Below are 22,457 nucleotides of genomic sequence, written 5' to 3'. Positions count from 1 at the left end.
TCATTATAATTGTGAGCCATTCTTGGCACTCTTCCTCTGTCAGAACCATCATGCCTTATACTAGAGTCCTCAGACCTTCCAATGCAAAATCACTATGGTGTACTTGTAGCCCCAACGTATTGGCCATTTCCAAGCCTTTGGTGTCAACGCCGGCTTTGCTTTCATTGTCACCTTTGTTGATGGCTGAAGGACAGATACGGCAATAGTCTTTTACCATACTCAGCTCTGTTTTGAGGACCAAGCCCATACCGCCAGCAGCAGCAACATGCCCGAATCGACGCTTATTGAACGGCAAAGCGGCGTCTTCCACAGTAACAGCTGTAGTGGCACAAAGCGCGGAATCCGGATCCTAACCAAGGCAGCAGCGTTTCTCCCACAGCATTATCCCCGGCCACAACCACTACTTGTTGAGCACGTCCAGAAACCAGTATGTCGTACCGGAACAGGCGGCATTGCTTTGCATGTTGGGACCTTGTCAACCGGCTAACTGAGCAAGCTGAGCGTTGCCCAGGACAATTACGCGGAACAAGAATTTGCAATCAAACTCGTAGGGTCTTTTCCTTCTGATTCTGTTTTGCGTGCACGAGAAACCAGTTGTGCAAAGGCGCCTTTGTCGTTGTCGGAAAGTTCGCGACTCGGTTAGTCTCTCCAGATTATGTCCAGCAAACGGATTGTCCAATCCGTCATGGCCATTACAGTGTCTCGCCTCTCTTCATTCTTGCTTTGTGTTTTCTCTTTGTCTGAACAAAGCAAGGCATCAAAAAGCTTCACAGGACAATCAAACGGAATTGCCTGAGGAATGCTGGTCAGAATACGGGCAGTTCTCTGCTTGCTGAATGCATCAGCTAGCGCCTTGTGCTCTTCCTCCGCAGCCCACATGGAGTTTCCCTCGGAACTTTCGTTGTCTAATTTGGGCAAACCGGCAGCAGTTCCCGTAAGGACAAAGGCAATTCTACGCCAAGCTTTGGTGTGTGCCTTCCCGCGTGCTGGCCAGAACCTGCAGTTTACCTGTCACAGGCTGCAAGACGGAATCCCGTTTGGCTTCCCGCAGGACAATGGGTGGAGCAAGGGGGCTGCCAGTAGCGACGGTAAATGTCGCGCTGAGGGGAATGTGGGAATAGGTTTTGCATGAGTTTGTTGTAAGGGGCGTGAAAGACAAGGTAATTGGGTGATTTGGCCTTGAATTGTATTCCACTGTGCGTGGCGCCGTCTCGGAGGGTGACTTTTTCGGGAAAGCGAGTGTAGACGTCTTCTAGAGCTTGAAGCATGAGTGCGCCATCCACGGTTGGGTATTTCACAGTATGATTGGGTTTGTAAAAGCCCCAAACATTGGCGGTGTGTGGCTTGGGTCCATGGGTCAAAGGACAAGGGCGCATCGCGTCCCACAAGTATGGCAACGGCGCCAGCCCCACTAGTGGGTCGGGCGGGGCCGCGTGCGTAGGCACCAATATTGGCGGCGACGACGATGGCGTAGTGGCCGTCCCATTCGTCAAAAACAACCCACAAAAAGCGTTGAGCAGGGCGGCGGTGCCTCCGTAACACGCGTTGATAATGGTAGCGCCTTCAATGTTGGTATTGTTGGGAAAGAGATCCATGAGGAGCGTTTTGGTGGACTTGGACTTTTTGTGGGAGCGTTTGCGTTCCCACTTCGAGACCAAGAGCATTGAAGCATTTAAGCAACAAAGTGTGTGGGATGCGACACCAGACACCAGCAACATGAGAGAAAGCCTATCCAGTTCTTGAAGCATACACACCATTCAGTCAAGCGTTGACGTGTTCAACACCATCAACTCGAACACATATCGCTTGGGCAGCTTAAATGTTCCATGGCTACTTGGGTACGATTGAAAAACAAACTACAACATTGGAGGACTTTCGGAGTCCAAATGGACCTGGAAGTACAATACACCAGTTGACATCCCTCCTGAATGGTACGAAAGCATTCAATCTTCACTGTCAATCCTAAATTTTCATTGTCGAAAGAGCCAAATTTTGAAGCCGTCGACGCAACCGGCTCGGCAAATCTCGTTTGACAGTAAATTGCAAAAGGCCTCACAGCCGTTTTTATATTATTCGACTCGCACTTCGACAGTTACATTAATCGTATTAGGCCTGACAACGAAGCAGAGAGTCATGGGTGTGGGTTTTATTCACGAAAAGGGGTGCGTACTAGCCATCCCCATTTCCGTATAACCGTACCGGTTTTTTTGTGCGTTTTTTCCCTCTTCATTAGAAAAGAACTCTTGCGGTGAAGAACAATGAAGAATTATGTAGCAGTATTTGGAGTTTTCCGTTGTCTGCTTTTGTTTGCGCCTTCACCACCATGCGTCAGCGCTGCTAATGAGACTTTTCGATTCGGCATTCTGCCGAAGAGCCTAGATAATCCTTTCTTCGACCCCGTCCGGACAGGTTGTGAAGCTCGAGCGGATGTCTACGGAAACGTAGTGTGCGTATGGATTGGGCCAGAGCAGGAAGAGCCGACGGGTGCCGCCCAAGTAGAATGGATTGACCGAATGATAGATCAAAGGCTCGCCGGCGACCCTGAGGCGCTCGACGGACTTGCCATTTCGGTTGTAAACGAGGAGTCCGTGAAGGAGCCAATTCGAAGAGCGCTTGACTCGGGAATGTCGGTTATTTGTTTTGACAGCGATGCGGCTAACTCGGATCGTCAAGCATTCGTTGGAACCGACAACGTCGCGTTTGGTGAGCAGCTCGGAAAGGTTTTGTTGCAACTTCAACCCACCGGTGGGATGTTCGCACTGGTTTCCATCCAAACGCCAAATTTGGAGCTGCGAGTTCGCGGTATACGATCCGCACTATCAGGCTCTACCTGGACAGAACCTCCCGACTCCATTTTGTACGAAGAAGCGGGCAACATAACGCTAACACTTCAGAATATGAGGGATTTGAAGGTGGCAAATCCGGACCTTGGAGCAATCATTCCGCTCTACGGAACTGTTATGCAGTACGAAGACCTTTGGATAAAATACGTTGATAGTCACCGAGACCTCACGCACGTTATAGCCGACGCTGGATCGAACCAAATATCCCTATTGGAACGCGGCTTCGCTGATGGTTTAGTAGGACAACTACCGTACCAATCTGGGGAGGTGTGCATCGACACCCTCTTAAATCTACGTCGGGAATCGGGTGGAAAACCTTCTGCGCACAGAAAAAGCTCAGACCTGGTTTTCGGGACCAATTTGTCTTTGCTGCTGCGAATACCATTGATTCTACCCACACTGACTGTCGACCAGAACTTTGTTGGAAATTACCGCATCCTCGGCTACGTCTTATTCTGCATCCTTGCTTCGCTTTCGATTGTCGTCATGGCATGGGTGTTGATGAAACGGAAGACATACATAGTTCGGGCTTCTCAGCCCATTTTTCTCATTGTGGTTGCTGTTGGTGCACTAATTATGAGTTCCTCGATAATTCCAATTGGCTTCGACAACGAGAATTACAGTGTTGGTGCCTGTTCGGCAGCTTGTATCGCCACCCCTTGGTTGCTCTCTATAGGCTTTTCCACCGTTTTCTCGGCGCTCTTTAGCAAGCTGTGGCGAATCAATCGGGTGGTGGAGTCAGCTCAGAGGTTCAACAAGCAAGTTGTGACGGTGCGGGACGTCATTTTACCGTTCTGTCTTCTGATGGTAGCCAATTTGATCATACTGATTTGCTGGACGGTTGTTGCGCCGTTGGAATACGTACGACGAGACGATCTCGGAACTGATCCTTGGAACCGCGTCATATCAAGCTATGGGACCTGCATGACTAGGGAAGGCCAGCGCTCTGTACCGTTTGTGTCAGCGCTGGTTGCTGTCAACCTGGGAGCTCTCTTGTTTGCGAACATTCAAGCTTACAAGGCCCGGAGTATTCAGAGCGAATTTAGTGAGTCGAAGTACATTGCTTTAGTGGTAGCGGGAATGATGCAAGTGAGTCTTGTCGGCTTGCCAGTGTTGCTTCTGACAGTCGACAATCCTCCCGTGTACTACCTACTTCGAATTCTGTTGGTCTTTGTGATTACTCTGGCGATAATCGGGCTTATCTTTGTTCCAAAAATGCTTCATAAGCCGAAAGAGAACGGACGGCAGGTCGTTGTCTCGTATGGTACCCCTTCAGCCGATGGCGGTGCAACCAGCACCCTATCAAGGGTGTCAAACTCAAACCGTGGCGACGATGGTAAAATAGACTCTAACGAATTGCACGTCAATTCTATGTTAGACTTGAAAGCATTGCCTAAAGGCAGTGTAGAGGAATCTTCCGGGGTGGCCAGTATAGCGGCAATAAGGGCAGCGGCTGCCCGAGCTCAGGAGCAGCCCTCCTAGAATCTGGTCATACTTTTGCTGAAGAAATTGCACGAGCGAAAAGCATTTTTGACAATATGGGCACCGCTGTCTCGGATCAGGAGAAAAACACAAGAATCGGGCGTATAGCTGCTAATAGTAAAAAGCAACTTTTCTTCTGAAATACGAGCACAAAGCCTTTACTGGTTAGTCGATTTGAACTATCAGCAAAACTTAAGAGGTAGATGCTGACTGGATAAAATCGAAAGTATCGTCGAGTCCGAGTTCAACTATTGCTACTTTGGTATGCCATTCGCATCGCATAGAGACGCATCGGTACCAAAACTTGGAAAGAAGAGTCTTACTCAAAGCTTTCTTTTGTAAGAGTTGCCTTGGTTTCTGGAACATCATGATCGAAAATATGTCCGCTCACTTCAGAATTCCGATAAAGATCTGAAGTCAATAACCTCCCCGTTTCTAGCTCAAAACCGACTCCCAATACGCCGGCTTTCTTTGTGTTCCAATTGTAGCGATGAATAATGCTGCAGGCCACACGTGGCTGTCTCCACCGTTTCAATAAAATCGCAGTCGTAAGCTCGTGTTCATTTGGCCGAACAATGGCCTTGATGGCAAGACCCCGATTTAGCTGCCAGGCTCCTCCGACGGCAACGTTTGTGCTATGCGGCGTCTTCTCCATCCGCACCGTCCATCCGGCTGTGTTGCGTACCCTGGGTGCACGATCTTCGACCGGGTTTAGTTGATAGCGGTCGAAGGTGAACACCTGGCTAAGAGCAATTGCGGAATTTTGTTCCGTGTCGTTGCTACGTTCCAACGTGATCTGCATCGGTGGGCCCATATCAGCTCCTTGTTGCAGATCCATGGAGAAATATGATTTGGTCCTCGGCACCAGACTGTCCGTGGGTATACGAGCTTCCATGGCAATGGTGGCCCCCACTACGTTTGCTGCCGCGAATCCGTTGACTGTCGGAACGGCAGCAGTCCAATCCTTCAAAGTAGACCGGGGCGTCATCTCGCACGGAATCCATGCGCCTACCTTCAAGTCCACAGTATCAAAATCATTTTCCTGCTTGCTGGAATTATCCGCTAGCCGTAATTCTGTGAATGGATTCTCCGCCAAGGTGAACGGAAGTGACTTGTCGAAAAATCCGCCGATCCAGCCTTTCCCTTTAGTATCCATCTTGGCGAAAAGGGACCCACCAGAAAACGCTCGGTAGCTCATCGACAAGCTTGGCGGTCCATTGGTGCCCGCCTGAACTTCTGTTTCCAAATTTTTGGTTACGTGCCGTTTGCCGCAGAGACGTCCCTCTCCTTGCGAACTCGTGCCGTCGGACGTATCTGATGCGTCGAGCGTCAACGCAGCTCGCGCCTTTCCCAGGGCCGCATCGGCAGTCACCCACAACCCGGGTTGTAAGTAGTCGTTAAGGAGACGAAAGGATGGGTCGCGTTGGTGTAAGTGTTCCAAGTACGATGGTTCGCGAGGCAGTCGTTCCAACGCGGATGGGGACAACTGTGGTGTCGCGACGCCAAACGAAGGTGGAATCAGCACACCAAAGGCTTCAAGTTCCTTTCGGCGGCGTTCGTCCGGAGTCAACTCACGGGATTTCGAAAATCCCCCACCCATTACAAGGATTCAGTGCTTCTTTGCGGCAAAGAGAATATTCCGCTGGAAGTGCTTGGGGACTGTCAACGGGGCAGAATCGATGTGTCCAAACCACGGGATGGATACCTATACAAAGAGTGTGGTCGATTCTGTGGGTTTGCCCAGAATGTCCAGCTGGACAAACGAGTCTCAACTTCTTCTATTGACTGTAAAAATTCTCTTTTCGCAGTTAGCTACGCAGCCCTACCGGCACTCAAAGACCAAGCATTGACAAAGGTGCCTGTCAGTGTATGAAACATGGAAATGTAGCATTTTCAAGAATGGTGCCATCTATGAGAGGAAGATAGGGTCTATAAGAGAAATTGCTCTGGAGCGCAATTGTTATATATTAGTGAACCTTGGCTGTCACCGTCAGTAAATATTGGAACCAACTGGTCGCTGAGGAAGTGCCAGTACAATGCGCTTCTTACATTGGAAAACGCAGCTGGTTGGGTACATAAGCTGTCCTTTGTTATACAAGGCGTTTGTACTTCCATCGAACGAAACCTGGGCGAAAATGGGAGCTTTTGCTCTCCCGGTCGTTCAAGTCCAGTTCGTTAGACTGCGGCGGCTCGAATGATGAGTCGCAGACTAGGATATCGCCATTGGTAGCGTCCAGATACCGTGACGTAACAAAAGTTCCGCCCTTTACACGGGGTTTGCCGCGAAGTATGGACTTGTGCTTGGTACCTTCGTCTTCCCACCAAGCTTCCACTTCCACCTCATCGCCGTCGGGGTCTTTGAACTTTGAAAAAATAGGTTCTGGCATTCTGGCACCTTCACCGTTACAATCTGTTTCCCAGCCCGAGGAAACTAGTGAGCGCTTCCATTGCCCCATTGGATTGCTACTCGTCATGTGGAGGTTACGCCCATCTTGCACAATTTCTTCTCGCGTGAGGCCAACCGTTGAGCGAAATAAATTCCGAAAGAAGATGGTCTGACTGCAGTTTTGAAGATACTCATCGTAGTCCCGTTTAAATTGGTCCGTAACGAGAGGCTTCCACACGCCTGATAAGTCTGTGGAGTTGGAAGGAAAGGCCCACCTGCTGTGTTGTGACACAAACACGGACGCGTTGTCAGTTTTAGGTATGCTCAAGCGACTGCCGGAGCTTTCTTTTTCTTCCGAGCAAATTGATATTGATGAATGCAGTCCATCTTCCAATAATCTAGAGGAAGTGTTCGATTGGTCACTCGCCACAATTCTGTCCTCGTGGTGCAATATATTTCCTAGGCGAAACCAAAACCGGCGCGGCCATGATTTCAACGGGAATCTGGACTCAGTGGTGTCGCCGTCATTATCTATTGAGTGCTTTATATTGTGTTTGGCTGACATTCGCGACTTTGGTCGCGCTCTCCGCAGCTGCGTGAAGTGGTGAGCAGACGGTCGGTTCCATTTGCAATACGATTGGTAAGGTTGGTGACATTTCGAGCTGGCGGAAAAGGCGTCCGCGGCCCCAGCCAATAGCAATCCGAATAAGACATTACAGACCGTCGTATTGATGGAAGTGGTTTTCATTTTCCTCGACTGCCTCTGCAATAGTGGGCTTAGAGACTGGAGGGAGTTGCAATCAAGGAACGACCAGAAGAGGCATCGGGTGGCAGTATTGTGACATTGCCGGGGAAAGAGAAAGCTCCTGATCGTTTTCACCAAATGAATTTTGAAATCAATATTCAACTTTCCAAAGTCAGATTGTAGAATCTGTCAATGACCTCCGATGTCTCGCGCAGTCAAGTGCATCTCAGATTGTTATGAAAGCGTCCAATTTACTACTGGTAGGTATTTCCTCTTAATTCAGCATGTTGAATTACTACAAAGAGGATGTCTCCGCACTGTGTCCGCCACGTCATATTTATTTCCTCTTAATTCAGCATGTTGAATTACTACAAAGAGGATGTCTCCGCACTATGTCCGCCACGTCATATTCTCCTTCAGGGAGAAAATCGAATCTTGGAAAGCGAGCCCCACCACTTTAATGGTTCCCGATGCGAACCGTAGGATCTTTTTTTCTCCTTGCGGACCTTTTTGCGGCTGTGGTGCCAATGAACGACTGAATCCATTGCTTCGCCAACCCGAAAGAATTCGAACTTTTTTCCATCGCTTCTTCTCGTTCCAATTCCGCGCGAGCGCGTACAAAAGCTATTCCCCCAGGTACGTAAAGCACACTTTGAAAGGTTCTGTCTTTGGCAGACAGGGCTTTTGGTGTTGTTATTGTTATTGTTCTCTCACCTTGCCCATATTCCAACGCAATTTAAGAACTTCAGCTTTTCAACCGAACGATGACGAAATCCGACGCCATCCGCCTTCTCAAGGAAACCGCATGGTTTGCCGACGCGTCGAACGATTTTCTCGACGTAATAGCAGACAAAATGGAGCTGCACGCTGTGGACGACGGCTATGTCTTTGTCGAGGAAGACGAAATCATGACGCATATTTTCGTGATCGAGGAGGGAACACTATCGCGCACGAAAAAGTCCAACAACAGCAAGCTTACTCGTCGTCAGTCCCTCCGCAATCTGTCCAAGCTTGACCGTCGGAACTCGTTGCAGGAGGAATCCGTCTTGATCGATACCGTTCAGGGCCGTGGCCGCGTTACTGGTCTGCTCCACAACATTCACGAAGACACCAAGGCCTATGCGACGGTCACCTCGTCCGGTCCGGCCAAAGTGTGGGCCCTCGAAGGTAAAGCATTTCAATCCATCATTGGCACCAACTCGAAATTTGCGCTGCAGATGATGCAAGCCATGAGTCACGAACTCCGGGGAGGAAGTCGCAGTCTCCGTGCCCTCATGAAGAAAGTCAAGGGAAAGCATCGGCAGGGCAAAGAAGGCGAGGTAGAGGATAGCGGTAAAACGTGCCGAGTTCTTTGTTACGATGCCACATCTTGGGTTACCGAAGGCTTTCAGCCCGCCATCGAATCCTTCAACAAGGAGCAGGACGATGGATACGCGATCGAGATGGAGTTCACGACAGAGCGTTTGAGTGAGAGCTCAGCCACCTACGCAGCGGGCTATGACGCAATCTGCTTATTCGTCAACGATACGGCTGGCTCTGAAGTCCTACAAACTCTCAGCCTCATGGGAGTCCAAATGATAGCCATGCGATGCGCCGGTTTCGACCGGGTTGATACGAAAGCTGCGCGAGCTTACGGCATGACGGTGGCCCGGGTACCGGCGTACTCGCCTTACGCCGTAGCCGAAATGGCTATCGCTCTACTGATGACGGTCAATCGCAAGATTGCCAAAGCATCGAATCGCGTCAAAATGGCCAACTTCACGCTCGACGCCGGTCTCATGGGCATGGACATTTACGGTAAAACGGTTGGAGTCATGGGGACAGGAAAAATTGGACAGATTCTCTGCCGCATTTTGAACGGATTTGGAGCCAAACTGATTTGTTACGATGTTTACGAATCAGATGAAGTCAAGGAATTAGGCGGAACATATGTTAGCAAGGAGGACATCTTTGCTCAGTCAGATATTTTGTTCTTGATGATGCCTTTGTTGTCGGCTACACACCACACGATTAACGAATCGGTTCTCCCCAAGCTCAAAAAGGGCGTTCTCTTAATCAACACATCGCGAGGTGGTCTCATCGATACAGCGGCCTTGCTGAAAGGTCTCCGCTCGGGAATTATTCGCGGCGTAGGAATGGATGTGTACGAGAACGAACAGGACTACTTTTTCCAGGATTGGTCTGCCCGTCATATTGAAGATCCAGATTTGGTCGCCCTTCTCGGTAACAATAATGTCGTATTGACCGCTCATCAGGCCTTTTTCACCCAGGAAGCAGTGGACAAAATTGTGTCGACCACCATCGACAACATTCGTGATTTCCATCTAAAACGATTGACTGGACAGTCCCATCCGAACAATTGCATCCCAGCTGTAGAGAGTTGAGCGGGATGGGAGAAGCCATGCCTTTTGAAGAGCGCTTCATTAAATTTCTGTATAGGAGTGCTGCGCGGGAAAACCAAACCGTAAATCATACCGTACATAACGAGTCATGCATAGTAAAATTAGCAAGGTAGGGCCGATGTGGCTTTGTGGCCTTCTGATGTGATGCAACAGTGAACGACCTATATTCAGGAGGAAGAATATGTGGAAAATGCCGGTGTCAAGCAAATTGTAGAATCCTCTGCTTAGCGTAACGTGTACCATTGGACACTTTATCTTGGCAAAGACTTCGTTTATGTATGCAGTAATATGTCGATGGACCATCAAAAACGAAAAGTAAGAACTAATAATGACGAAGTAGCTGACTGCTCTACTCTACAAGTCGTTTCCCGAATGGTAGTCAAAAGCGGTGTGTTCACCCGTGCCAGCCCGTTTGTGTGAAGGCATTTCCAACTCGGTGTCTTCCCCTGACTCACTGAGCGTATCTCGAACGGCAAACGCATAAAAGAACTTGTATTCTTTGTATAAATCGAGCGGTGAGATATGTGATGGTAGTTAAAGTCAAACAACAAGATCGTTTTCGCGAAACATACCGAAATCGTGAAAAGCACCTTTAAGCATGCGTTGCTTGTGCCATTCTTCCATATATTTATCTTCGTCAACGTTAGTCGCAATTTTCAGGATCCCCAACACTAATTCCGTCGCGCCGCCCATAATGACGATGGTGAAGAGCACGATGAACATGGTGGCTGCAATAAATTCATCGCGGTTAGCTCCGGGAAACTTTCTGGCGCAGGCGTACGCCACAGCACCACGTAAACCAGCAAACCACAAAAAATGCATCATCGGTAAGGATATCTTTTTGTCTTTCCGTTTGACCGGGGTCCGTCGTTTTCGTTTAATTCGAGATGCGAAACCTATCTGTGCGGATGTCGATGCGCTGGAAACACTTACATCGTCTTGGAAAAGACCGGCGTCGTTCTGTGCCTTTTCTACTTCTATATCGAAAGATTCGGTTGCTTCCACGAAAGCGTCGTTCAGCTGGGATTCTTTCAATGAGCAGTTCCACAGGTTAGCGAGAGGGTAGATGGCCACAGCCCGTCCAATAAGACAAGCCAAAAGGGACCAGCCAATGAATGCCCAGCTGAACTTGGCCTTGAGTCCCCATAAACTCATTCCAAGTTCCAAGAAAATGCAAATTTCTGCCAAATAGGCTGCTAGTCCAAAGATTGCCTCCCCATTGTGAGCCGTTTCTGTGCTCAAATTCGGCACAATATACCTACGGGCCGACATGCCCGCGAAGAAGATTGAAACAATGCCACTGAGATTGATGCATTCCGCGATCGTGTACGGAACATACATACAAAGGCTGTACAGGCCTAGCTCCAACATTTTGTGATCCCGAAAATCACTGCGTTTGAAAACCAAGGCCGCTCCCACTCCGAATAAGATCCCCAAAGCGGGCGAACCAACCGCCGCAAGGGAGAAATCCAAGCCAAACTGCAACGTGCTCCGCGCCAGCGTCCCTTGACCGTTCTCGCCAAACTTTTCCAACAACTCTCCAAAGGATTCAAATAGCACGAGAGCAACGGCATCGTTGAGCGCGCTTTCACCCAAAGTGAGGTAGAACAAGTGTGGATCGACCCTTTTGGCTTGTAGGACAGCAACTACGGAAACAGTATCGGTAGCAGCAATTAGGGAACCAAAGGTAAGTAGTTCCAGCACGGAAGGTTGAAAGGCACCCAAACCGCCCAACCGTCCAATCCCATACAATGAAAGACCCGTGACGAGAGCCGAAAGTAGCGTCCCAACTGCTGCAAACAAAGCAATAGGCTTAATGTGACGGTAGAATAATTCTCGACGAAGTCCATAACCCGAATGAAACAAAATTGGAGGCAGCAAAGCCATGAAGAATACATTTGGTGAAAAGGAAAGAATAGAATTAGCCAGTACACTTTCTACCGCGACCGCATCGTCATCCGTGTTTTGATTGGTGCTGGAGATCGCCTGAATACTCCGCGTAATACCGCCGGTTATCATTCCGACCATCAAAACGAGGGCAGCCTCGGAAAAGACTGCATTCAGGCGTTTGTGATCGTGTAACTGTTTCGCCAGAATAAAAACTGTCGCCAGCAACGCGGCAAACAACACAAAATAAAGCGATCGAGTCTGAATTTCGTCTCCCTCCGTGCTAAACGACATCCCTGCAGTCAGTCAGTTCCTTCTTTACGTTGTTGAGTTCGAGGAACGAGCAAAGGCACGATCGTCTTTTTTGACGTGAGCTAGTTAGGTAGTTCACGCCGGTAGAGGGTCGGAGCACAAACGACCCGTAGAATACACCAATTGCTCTGTATAGAGTCAGAACCGTGATCTCTCCTTACAGTTACAGAAATGCATCTATCGATGAAAGGAAAAATTGTACGGAAGGTCGATCAACTGTCGTCCATAGCGCGAGAACTTCGTGGGTCGAATCCGGCGGCCTCACTCGTTGTCGACCGGAAACTCTCCCTGGTGCTTCCCTTCCTCCGCTGCAATTTGAGCTCGCTGTGACACAATCCGACGGACAATAATTTGGCACACGCCAAGCCCGAGATTATACCTACGCTACCCTAACAAGCGATTTGAGGAAACTCTTACAATCAAGGATGCCAATTATAATTATGTCTCCAGTACTTAAGCGTGCGTTGAAACGGCGAGTAGGCAAGACCACAATTTCTTAAGTGTAATCTTGGAGTGCTTTAGCAACGAGAGATTTTCTTAATGCTCACCTGGCGTGCATGGTATAATAGCATTAATTGTGACTGTGAGTCCGCAAACAACGATCGGTATGGCTGAAACCGCAAACCTATGTTATAAAGGCATCTGTACTTTGCAAGCCACCTTTCAAATAACGAACCAACCGGCATCCATCCATCCATCACTGCCGACTACCACTGACCAAAGCGACGATCCATGACGAAGCGGTGACATTTATCATTTGCAATTAGCACGTTCTAGATGCCATTGGAAGACAGCGTTAACAAACATGTGGTGATCGTTGGAGCCGGCATGGCAGGCTTGGCCTGTGCCCGAGAGATTCTATCCACGGCTACCGACAGCGTTCACGTGACGATGGTCGAAGCGTCGCAAGCAGTCGGCGGACGGATTCGATCGCACACCGAGGCGGACGGGCACGTGCTGGAGCTCGGTGCCGAGTACGTACACGGGAGTGGAACAATCTTGACTTCTTGGATAGACGAATTTCGGCAGTCTGGTGTGTGGGGACAGGAATACGTCAACACTATTCAGGAAAAGGTTGACGATGGACAGGAACAGGATCCGTTTTTCGAGCACATCTTTACACTATCGCACGCGGACGGAGGAGGTCGACCTGACGAAACACCAACAAAAGATGGAAAGTACGGAATGTACTACATTAATGGCGAACTCGTCATGTTTAATGACCCTCGAATTGAGCCGTTGAATCAAGCATTGGAGAGCATTCTGGATCTTCCCGCTGATGCGTCCATTTCGGTGGAAGACGCACTTAAGCAAAACGAGATTCAGCTGTCGAAAGAGCTCTATGATCTAGCGAGAGCCAGCTACGGTAACACGGCTGGCTGCAGCGATTTGAGCAAGTTGTCCCTGTCAATGCTCCAAAAGTTTGAGCATCACTGGGAAGTAAATGAGAGGGAAGGAGACTATCGCATGCCCCATAACATCGGGATTTCAGGGATTGTCGGCACTTGCCATACATTGCTAGAACAAGATCCACGCTTTACTCTCAAACTGGGTTGGGAAGCTACACGTATAATCCAGGACGATGGGTCAGCATGCGTCTCTTCACCCAACGATTGTCTACATGCGGATGCAATTGTCGTTACGGTGCCCCCACCGATGTATTCCCGAATTCAAATGGAGCTTCCCGAGAAAAAACGACTAGCTCTTGAAAAAGTTGGATTCGAGAACGCCATTAAGATCCGCTTGTCTTTTTCGTGTCGTTTCTGGCCAGAGCTTGTTCAGAGCATCATTTGTGCAAACCAAGCAATTCCTGAAATATGGTTTCGGGAGTATCGTTCTGTCACCACAGAGTCTATGGTATACGTTGCGACCGCGTTTTTAGTCTCAACCTTTGCGGATGACTTTGCCGGTCGACTAGCAAACGTGACGAACCTTCACCAACGAGCCGCAGATTTGATGATGACACAGTTGTCCTCCATATTAAGTGTTGCAATACAAGATATCGAGGACGCTTTCATCAATGTACTCTATTTCGATTGGAGTAATCAGGAATATGCGCGAGGTGGATATATGCATGCTAGAGTCGGTATGCAGAGTTCCGACTTGGAGGCCCTGGCTGCACCCTCTGGTTGTCTCTTTTTTGCTGGAGAGGCCACCAATACGGAGGCGTGCTGCACAATTCAGGCTGCCATGGAAACAGGTATCCGTGCCGCCAATCAAATATTGACCACAGGGTTTAACCAAGTTGCGTTATCTTCTATAGCATGTGGGCGACAGCCAACGCCGCCAATGTGAATGAAAGATACGCTTTATCTCCAAGCTGAGCTGAAATTCGGCTCATTATTGTAACAGTTTACTCTAACAGTAAAATGTCTCCGAACTTTTCTCATCGATCGTGACTAGGAAGTCCCATAAACCGGAGTAGCATGAAGGCCAGCGAAAGTAGCGGTAGTCACAGTCAGTCACAAGAAAACGCAGTACGTGGTCAAGCTGATGTAATAGCCTGTAGCTGTGTTTGCATTGACCTTCTATTGCCGATACCGCAATCACCAGAATGCGTGGATTGTGAATTTGAAGCAATGCGTTGCCCAGTTAATATAATCGGCCGCGATGGATAGGTCTGACTGCAATAATTCACGAATCGCAATTTCTTATTTCTTGGAAGATCGATCGAAGATCGTGATATCGACAGCAAAACCTCGTGCCCACGAGTGACTGGATACGGAAGTTGCTTGATCCCCTTTGCTCCTCTCTGATTAGGAAAATGTTTGGTTGATCTCATAATTAGGATAGAAAGGGTTTCCATTATTTTGCGGATCATAGGTCTCGTTTGTTCACTCGCACTCACGCAGACTGCCTTTGCACTATGGATAGCAATTTGGAATGTACCGCCAAACCTATAAGCTCAGATGGAAATGTCTCCAGGCGCGAAACTGGTTTGGTATTCGGTCAAGGACCGACAGCTCCAAAAGCCGCTGAACCGGATGCACCATTTCCTCCTCTGCCTGGTCGATATCAGAAGCAGTTACTCCGAGGAGCCTCTGTCGGATCATTGAGGCCTAACAGAGACAGGGAAAACTACGGGCGACGTACTAGATCAACGTCGCTTGGAATGAACGGTTTTCGAGACCTGCAACTTGATGTCAGGGAATATCGTGGAGAGAGTAAGAACGAGCAGCTTGATGGTACGCATCAAAGGCCGAACCCGGTAGATGAAGAAACGCTTCTCAATCTGACAAAGCAAGACAAGGCGGCATCGCGTGAGGCAACCGTAACGGAAATGGCGCAATACCGATCCATTCGTCAAACGGCGGTCGTTTCGGTCGCACTTATGCTGGTCTTGCAAACTGTGACGGCGACGAGTCTTGTCCGTGCTGGGGATGTTTCCATCGATGAAGCTATCCTATTCACAATGTATTCCGTTACGACTGCAGGGTTTGGTAGTGTCGACATACCTTTCACTCCCGGCTTTCTACTTTATCTGGTTGTATACATGTTAGTGGGTATCGGTTTGACAACGGTGTTGGTGAGTAGCCTCCGTCCTTCTTGTTGACTGGATGTAGCGAAGCTCAAAGTCTCACGGTGAGTACAACTATCCCCCCTCAGGCATCCCAAGTCTATTTGTATGTTGCGCTTGTGACTCGCATTTCCAAAAGCTCGGTAGATCAACGGGAACTAGCTGATCGCGGCCTCAACAACTGGACACAAGCAAAAGCACAAGGTTCTAACGAGGAGAACTCCGAAGACGAAAACGATGCTCCAGCCGCTGTGCCGCACGTAGAGGCACTGAAAGATGATCGCCGCCATGGGCACCTTAACATTGGCCAGGTGTCACTCAGCCTGGTTGACCGTCTAAAATTATTTTTCCGCTCAAGCGAAGCCACGAGATGCTTCTGTCTCACTTGCTACCTTGTTGGCTTGTTGTTAATTGGAGTAATTGGAATGATGTCACTGGAAGGTTGGACGTTTGTCGAAGCCCTCTACTTTTCAACCTTTGTCATGACAACGGTTGGTTTTGGTGACTACTTTCCCACCAAATCCAGTAGCATCTGGTTCGTCATATTCTGGTTGCCGTTTAATATCAGCTTTCTCTCCATCTTTATGGGGAATCTCGGTCGCTACTATATGATGTTGAGCAGTTGGAATGTGATCCGAAAAGAGAAAAAGCTTCGCAAGATTTATGGCTTCACCACTCCTCTCCTTGGAGAAGAAGGTCCATCCAGACAGATTGCTGACGAGAAATACCAAATTCAGCGACATGGTATGAGTGCCACAGAATTGGATTGCATTCAAACAATGGGTGACGTCGTGCGCTTTGTTCTCGGGACTCTTGCGGCAGATGTCAGCCTACTCGACGACAAAAGCAATCCAGTGTCGAGCATTGGAGCGCTGTTGGAGACGTTCATGCTCCAATCGAGTTTAAGTCACCCCGGGACTTTTGAGAAGAATGGGGTCCGGAAACCATCGTTTGCCTTGATGGTACTTGTTCAGGAACGCTTCGCTCATATCATAGCGAATGACATTGCGGGCTTCCACTCAGACTTGTGCGTCAAAGATACAACCGTTTCGATGACAGTTGAATCCATACAGGAAGTCGCGAATCAGTGGCAAGTGCCGGCAGGTGCACTTACTGCATTTCGTGCCGTCGCGTTTGAAGCCTTGATTTTTGTCGGGGAGAAGAAATTGGTGTCAAAGGGTGCTGAGGCTCTTTTAAATTTGTCGCCCTTCGAGTTTCATGAGATCTTCAGTCCCCTGTTGGCGGCTTTGGCAGACTCTGGAACGATGGAAGGATGGCTGGCGGTTACAACTCCTACAGCGGCTGAGAAATTTCCGCGGTCTTACGTTTAACAGCTCTTGCCATAGTACGCCTCACGTCATCCACAACGTTACCGACCTGTGAATTTACAAAAAAATCTTCATTATAATCCTTTTACATGCCTCTTGTAGCTTGGCCTACACAAACTAGATTTTGTATTCCTACTGCAAAAATAACTGAAGGGCCGGATGTTGAGGGAGTGCATCCTTAGCAGACGTTTACAACATCGTTGTTTTACTTCGGAGTGATGAAATTACAGCTGTATACGAACCGCGTTTCCTTGGTTTACTGGGAAGTAATCTTCGATCTCGTTCTTCATGGATAAGTGGAAGCTACGACGCATACCCATATTAGAGCCTGGATCATCGTCCTCTTCACCACCGCCCTCTTCGATTGTCGCCATCTCCTTCCCCGGACTTTGATCTACAAGCACCTCGGTACAGGCAAGCCAGGCCTCCATTGTCTCCTTATCACCGAGCGCCATCACAAAAGGACGAAAAAGGTCGTTAAACTCATAGGGGTTGAGCTTGAGAAAGCCGTCCAGACCATCTGATATGATCTCCCTTTCTCCGACAAAGAATAAGCTTTCGAATGCGCTGGCCCGAAAAGCGCTACGTGCGCGACGAGGGATATGCCACTTCTCAGCTGTGCCCTTCAATGAGTTGATGGTCACAAAGAATGTACATCCCTTAATTTGCATGCTCGATTCGAAGCCGGCGACCTCCGTTGCAACGATACGGGCCAGACGTTTTTCAACAAGGAAGCGCAACGCCAACGAAGGTCCATCGGTCGCAGTGGTGCTACGCCAGAGTTTTTCAATCAGAGGAGTAGGCTTCGCTGAACCGATGACCGCGGTATCGGTAGGTGCATTTAAACGCAAAGGGATGTCTTTCGATGCGGAAGAAGAAAGCAGAGCAAGCAAATCTTGCACCGTTGCTGCACCCTCTCGTTGTAATTCTTCGGCAAATGACATATCGCTGTTCTGGCGAATTCTCTCACGACGTTGAGTTCCTCTGCTGACTGCATTTTCGACGCTGTCGGTGTCATCAATGGTATATTCCCCGACAGTATTATTATGTTCCAAGGAGGAGCTTGATTCTAAGCTGTCGGTCAGTGATTTTTTAATGCGAGAAACATTCCATCTACTGATCATGACAAAGTAATGGGCGACAGTGCCAAGGTACAATGAGAGAAACGCCACGTTGAAGGGCAACCAAAACACAACAAACCATGTGCTGGATTGTTTCGTTGGAGCCAGATCACCGTAACCAATAGAAGTCATAGCAAAGGTAGAAAAATACAGGGCTTCCGGAAAAGTCCACCCTTCCATGGCCATCATGGCGAAAGTTCCAATAGCTAGTAGACTTGTCAAGAATCCACCTACACCGAGCGCGTAGACGAGTTCTGGATTTACATCCTTGGTCACTCTAGTTTGGAGGCGCACAAACCGTCGAGGTTGTGGAATTGTCTTAAGAGCTCTGATCAAGTCGTAGCGAATAACAGTCTCAACCGTCGGTTCTTGATCTTGAATCTGCTTTAACGTTCGCAAGCCTTCCCTCGCCATTCTTGCCTTGTCACGTGCATGATTCAGACGTTGGTTTTCGAACTCAAGGTATTGATAGACTTGCGCTACCTGTGTTCGCAAAGAGAAGAGAGACAACTTCAAAATGAGACACTGAACAAAGCGTGCAAAAAGCGTAGGGCTCTGAGATTCACGCAGCTCTGAACATTGACGTACCAAAATGGCTAGACTCGAAATGCCCAAAAATACGTAGAGCGTTACATACAGCAGAAAACCTGATGTTTTGGGGATATCGACGCTTCCGAATCCTGCGCTTGTGACGGTATACATGGCAAACAGCAACGCATCAGCTACCGAAACGTCGGCAAAGTGGGCACACAAGACAACTGCAATGATTTGCAGCAAGACCATCACCAGAACAGCTATAAATGACATTTCTTGCATCGACTGGTATCGGGCCAAGTTGCTTATCTGTTTGACCTCCATCTCTGTCTGATACGTAAGGTTTAGCTGACGAAGTAGCAAAACATCATTGGCGGAAAGGCGGGCCGTGTCGACTTTGATCTTGGCCTTCTCAAATGCATGGGCGACCTCCGGTAAGCTCGATATTTCCTTTTTCTTATTGGGTAATTTTTTCCTCCTTGGAATAACATCATCTATGCTGTAACCTTCCTGCACGACAATCTTTTCAATGGTGGTTTCATCGTAATCGTAATCGTAGTTGCCCCGAGAACTCGTATGTTCCGACTTGCTCCAGCTGGACTCGACATCGCCGGACCGTTGCATAGTCTTGGATTCCTCGCCGTTGGTAGTACTCGTCTGTCTCGGTTCTGAGGTGGCGGAGGAAGGTATAGAGCTTCCTTCGCTGGTCATGGCGAGAAGGCGGTTGGAATCGCGTTCCAAATTGTACGAACGATTTTTGAATCAGTTGCGACGTGCATGTGTGATAGAGGAGCACAAGAGGGAGCAGGATCTCCAACTAGCGATAAATGTAGTTTCGGCGTGTACGGTACTACAATTCGGAACAAGAGGTCGGCCGGACGGCGACATCGTTCGATCTTCTCCGAAGGGTTCAGGGAAATTTGTAAGATTTCTGATCCTCGTCAGCAGTTCGGCCTTTCCGGGAAAACGCAGATCACTTCCATTCCAAGTCCTTTGAGAACAAATCCCTCCAAGGCAAATAGAGAGTCTAACGATAGGCTTGCTATTCTTCTTATGCACCCAAAGGTTTTTTTCGATTGACTGATGGAAAAACGGTGTTTTTGACTGTGAGAGGCTTCCTGTGTGTTGAAAAAAGCATATTCACTTGTCGCCGGACACTGTAAATGAAATTTGCTTGTCTTGACGTCACTTGTTCACGACAAGACTGAAAATGATTCACATTTCGTCCGCCAATTCGATGGCTCGGACCGAGACGGAGTACCGGCTCTTCACACACTGTTTTTCTCACAATGGCTATCAAGTTACGAAGTCGACCACGAATCGCTTGTCTTTTGTGCGTGCTTTTGTCTTTGTTGGCAAATGGGCTTGGCTTTGCAGCAAAGAGTTCTTCGGAGATGAATACGAATCACAGCGGCCTCGAGACAGTCTCGAGACGGGAAAAGGAAGAATCGTCCATATCGGTAGCGTTTCTAGGCAATTCTATTTTGTACTTTAACGATTGTCCTCGTTTGGTGCAACGTATGCTCGAGCATTCCGGGAGATACAGCTCGGTACAACAAGATTCCTGTTTGCGAGGCGGCGCGTCGCTGCCGTCGTTATGGGAGGAAGGGAACGGCATGACGAGTAAGTTTCGCACACCGGCCGCCCAGCGCAACGACGGTACCTTTGATACCGGAGCGCCTATGGTGTCGGCCTTGTTCGGGGAAGAGATGGAATGGGATTTTGTGGTCATGAACGATTATACGCAGGCACCAGCGCGAGATTCCAATCGACGGCGGACGCTGGAAGTACTACGCAAGCACTATGCGCCGCTCTTTCAGAAATCCAACGTCGTCCCTGTATTTTTGCAAACATTCGCCTACAAAGTTCCCAATATGAACGGTAGCGAAGATTTAGGTGGTGTGGATAGTTTTACGGACAAAGTCCTGGAGGGGTATCAGATTTACCAAGAGTTACTAGAGACTTTGCTGGGGCGCGAATGCCGGGTCGCCCCAGTGGGAGAAGCATTCCGGGTTCTGTACCACGAGCACCGCGTGCTTTGGGAAAAACTGTACAGCTGGGACGACTTTCATCCGAGTCCGCACGGGACCTGGTTGGAAGCTTGCGTCATCTACTGTACGGTAACAGGAGAAGCTCCGCCCGCGTATACCGATCTGGATTCGTGGTGGAATCAGGCTCGCTATCTGCAGCCCCCCTCGCAGGAGCCCATGCCGCGACCAACGGTTGGCGAAGCGAACGAATTGCGATTACTAGCTTGCCGAATCTGCCAAGTTATGGAGTGTAATCCGACAGATCCCTTTACCGGTGGGGCAAACATGATTTCCGACGGCGAATTGCGCCCTTTCAAACTGTAAATATACCATACATCGGTGACAGCTTAGGACTGGCGATCTTCACAGCCGCGGCGAGGTGTCTCCTTTTAATTTATCTAACTGGAAGTAGCAGAAAACTACCGGTCGTTCATGGTGCCAGCATGGACTGTAGGAGCGTGGGATCCGCCTTGCACAACGGTACTCAGATGGACCAATCAAAAGTTGCCAACGTTGGATCCGACCACATGTCAAATGGCACTCAAGATTCGATTCCTCGGTTCGGAATTTCTTTGTCCTTCCATCGGCTGACGGCGACACATCGAATTTGGTCGACTTCTTCGATTCCTCCGACCCGGAAGCCCACATCCGGTCCGAATCGCGAACAACATAGAAAATGCCGAGCTCGACGCCGACACCAACGCGACCATGAAGGACAACACCGTATCCCCTACAACGACCCCGAACCTCGAGAGCTTGCGTTTGGAAGACTCGATTCTACTTCCCGAAGTTCCCGAAAATGGTATCATGTCCAAGATGGCAAGCAATGTAACGTTCTACGAAGGCATGACGGAGGACGAAGAAGACGCCATATGGGAGTCACGCCGTCTCGGGACTGGCCATCACCAACGCCAGTTGAGTTTCTCGTTGCCTGAGGACATGCAAGCCGTCAACCGACACGCGACGGATCTCTTTAAATCCCTCGCTCAGCGTGTCGTTACTACCTACCAATCCCGCAAAGACGACCTGCAAAACGGCCAATTGTTCATTGCGGTAGCGGGCGGACCCGGCTCGGGCAAATCGACGCTTTGTGAAAAAGTGGCGCAGCGGGTGAATGCCCGGTTGGAACCGGGCATTGCGGTTGTGCTGCCCATGGACGGCTTTCACTACAGTCGAGAATCTTTACGGAAGATGGCCGAAACGGAGGCCTGCGTGTATACGTACGAGCAGCTGTTGCAACGTCGCGGGGCGCCGTGGACGTTCGATCACGATTTGTGTGCCGAAAAATTCAAGCAAGCTCGGCACCACGGCGAAGGGTCTTTCCCGGTGTACAGCCGAGAAAAGAGCGATCCCGTACCAGACGGAGTTCAACTCATGATGACACACAAAATTGTCTTTCTAGAAGGGAACTACTTGTTGGCGTGGGACGATCCCAACTGGTCTTCCTTGCAAGGAGTCTTTGACGAAGCGTGGTACGTATATGTAGCGACAAGTGCATCTATTCGATACTTTGTGTCAACGTATACGTACTCATACCTGTTCTAACGGAATCACTCGCGTTTTCTGACGTATTGTATCTGTGCGGATAGGTACGTCGCCTGTACCACGTTGGAAGAACAACGAGAACGTCTCATCAATCGGCATCTCAGCAACTGGACGGAAGAAAAGATCCAGATGTGGGGCGAAGGACACATTGGCGCCGGACGCAAGGCCGACTCCAACGACGTCTTGAACTCTGCTTGGATTGATCACCACAGTCGCAAACATGCCGACCTTATTGTGGAGAGCAAATAGAACGATGCGCAGCAGAAAGGGCATACGCCGTCTCGAAACGACAAGTGACGACGAGTGAACAACTTACAGTTCAATG

At 49.1% G+C, this 22,457-nt stretch overlaps 11 protein-coding genes across 11 annotated transcripts; 7 read left to right on the top strand and 4 right to left on the bottom strand.

The window, feature by feature from the left end:
- Nucleotides 1–1,398: 1,398 nt before the first annotated feature.
- PHATRDRAFT_bd1757 (predicted protein) lies at nucleotides 1,399–2,067 on the bottom strand (the record flags this gene model as incomplete). The annotated part of the gene is made up of 2 exons (XM_002176347.1): nucleotides 1,755–2,067; nucleotides 1,399–1,646 (listed from the first exon to the last, which is right to left on the bottom strand). Coding segments are annotated over exons 1-2 (249 nt in total), but the record flags the coding sequence as incomplete, so codon positions are not given.
- Nucleotides 2,068–2,258: 191 nt separating this feature from the next.
- On the top strand, nucleotides 2,259–5,113 carry PHATRDRAFT_bd1756 (GABAR1 G protein-coupled GABA receptor; the record flags this gene model as incomplete). The annotated part of the gene is made up of 2 exons (XM_002176403.1): nucleotides 2,259–4,598; nucleotides 4,620–5,113. One exon carries the CDS (start codon nucleotides 2,259–2,261, stop codon nucleotides 4,323–4,325), a length of 2,067 nt encoding a protein of 688 aa, XP_002176439.1. The 3' UTR covers nucleotides 4,326–4,598; nucleotides 4,620–5,113.
- Nucleotides 5,114–6,415: 1,302 nt separating this feature from the next.
- PHATRDRAFT_bd1472 (predicted protein) lies at nucleotides 6,416–7,199 on the bottom strand (the record flags this gene model as incomplete). Its single annotated transcript, XM_002176346.1, has 2 exons — nucleotides 6,416–7,109; nucleotides 7,135–7,199. The coding sequence occupies 2 exons, from the start codon at nucleotides 7,197–7,199 to the stop codon at nucleotides 6,416–6,418; spliced, it is 759 nt and encodes a 252-aa protein (XP_002176382.1).
- A 1,021-nt stretch (nucleotides 7,200–8,220) lies between these two features.
- PHATRDRAFT_bd1471 (predicted protein) lies at nucleotides 8,221–8,788 on the top strand (the record flags this gene model as incomplete). The annotated part of the gene is made up of 1 exon (XM_002176402.1): nucleotides 8,221–8,788. A coding segment is annotated over one exon (568 nt), but the record flags the coding sequence as incomplete, so codon positions are not given.
- Nucleotides 8,789–8,898: 110 nt separating this feature from the next.
- PHATRDRAFT_bd1469 (2-hydroxyacid dehydrogenase) lies at nucleotides 8,899–9,840 on the top strand (the record flags this gene model as incomplete). The annotated part of the gene is made up of 1 exon (XM_002176401.1): nucleotides 8,899–9,840. One exon carries the CDS (start codon nucleotides 8,899–8,901, stop codon nucleotides 9,838–9,840), a length of 942 nt encoding a protein of 313 aa, XP_002176437.1.
- Nucleotides 9,841–10,398: 558 nt separating this feature from the next.
- PHATRDRAFT_bd1750 (predicted protein) lies at nucleotides 10,399–12,253 on the bottom strand (the record flags this gene model as incomplete). Its single annotated transcript, XM_002176345.1, has 1 exon — nucleotides 10,399–12,253. The coding sequence occupies exon 1, from the start codon at nucleotides 12,037–12,039 to the stop codon at nucleotides 10,399–10,401; it is 1,641 nt and encodes a 546-aa protein (XP_002176381.1). The 5' UTR covers nucleotides 12,040–12,253.
- A 581-nt stretch (nucleotides 12,254–12,834) lies between these two features.
- Nucleotides 12,835–14,352, top strand: PHATRDRAFT_bd1467 (predicted protein; the record flags this gene model as incomplete). Its single annotated transcript, XM_002176400.1, has 1 exon — nucleotides 12,835–14,352. The coding sequence occupies one exon, from the start codon at nucleotides 12,835–12,837 to the stop codon at nucleotides 14,350–14,352; it is 1,518 nt and encodes a 505-aa protein (XP_002176436.1).
- Nucleotides 14,353–14,546: 194 nt separating this feature from the next.
- On the top strand, nucleotides 14,547–17,001 carry PHATRDRAFT_bd1749 (predicted protein). Its single transcript, XM_002176399.1, has 2 exons — nucleotides 14,547–15,583; nucleotides 15,664–17,001. The coding sequence occupies exons 1-2, from the start codon at nucleotides 14,924–14,926 to the stop codon at nucleotides 16,903–16,905; spliced, it is 1,902 nt and encodes a 633-aa protein (XP_002176435.1). The 5' UTR covers nucleotides 14,547–14,923; the 3' UTR covers nucleotides 16,906–17,001.
- Nucleotides 17,002–17,126: 125 nt separating this feature from the next.
- On the bottom strand, nucleotides 17,127–19,641 carry PHATRDRAFT_bd1748 (predicted protein; the record flags this gene model as incomplete). Its single annotated transcript, XM_002176344.1, has 2 exons — nucleotides 18,612–19,641; nucleotides 17,127–18,506 (listed from the first exon to the last, which is right to left on the bottom strand). Exons 1-2 carry the CDS (start codon nucleotides 19,266–19,268, stop codon nucleotides 17,127–17,129), a joined length of 2,037 nt encoding a protein of 678 aa, XP_002176380.1. The 5' UTR covers nucleotides 19,269–19,641.
- A 205-nt stretch (nucleotides 19,642–19,846) lies between these two features.
- PHATRDRAFT_bd1464 (predicted protein) lies at nucleotides 19,847–20,911 on the top strand (the record flags this gene model as incomplete). The annotated part of the gene is made up of 1 exon (XM_002176398.1): nucleotides 19,847–20,911. The coding sequence occupies one exon, from the start codon at nucleotides 19,847–19,849 to the stop codon at nucleotides 20,909–20,911; it is 1,065 nt and encodes a 354-aa protein (XP_002176434.1).
- Nucleotides 20,912–21,295: 384 nt separating this feature from the next.
- PHATRDRAFT_bd1463 (predicted protein) lies at nucleotides 21,296–22,381 on the top strand (the record flags this gene model as incomplete). Its single annotated transcript, XM_002176397.1, has 2 exons — nucleotides 21,296–22,059; nucleotides 22,177–22,381. 2 exons carry the CDS (start codon nucleotides 21,296–21,298, stop codon nucleotides 22,379–22,381), a joined length of 969 nt encoding a protein of 322 aa, XP_002176433.1.
- Nucleotides 22,382–22,457: the final 76 nt, after the last annotated feature.

This window comes from Phaeodactylum tricornutum, genomic scaffold, assembly GCF_000150955.2.
Source record: "Phaeodactylum tricornutum CCAP 1055/1 PHATR_bd_32x35 genomic scaffold, whole genome shotgun sequence".
NCBI lineage: Eukaryota > Bacillariophyta > Bacillariophyceae > Surirellales > Neidiaceae > Phaeodactylum > Phaeodactylum tricornutum.
This window is presented reverse-complemented; position numbering and strand designations above follow the sequence as displayed.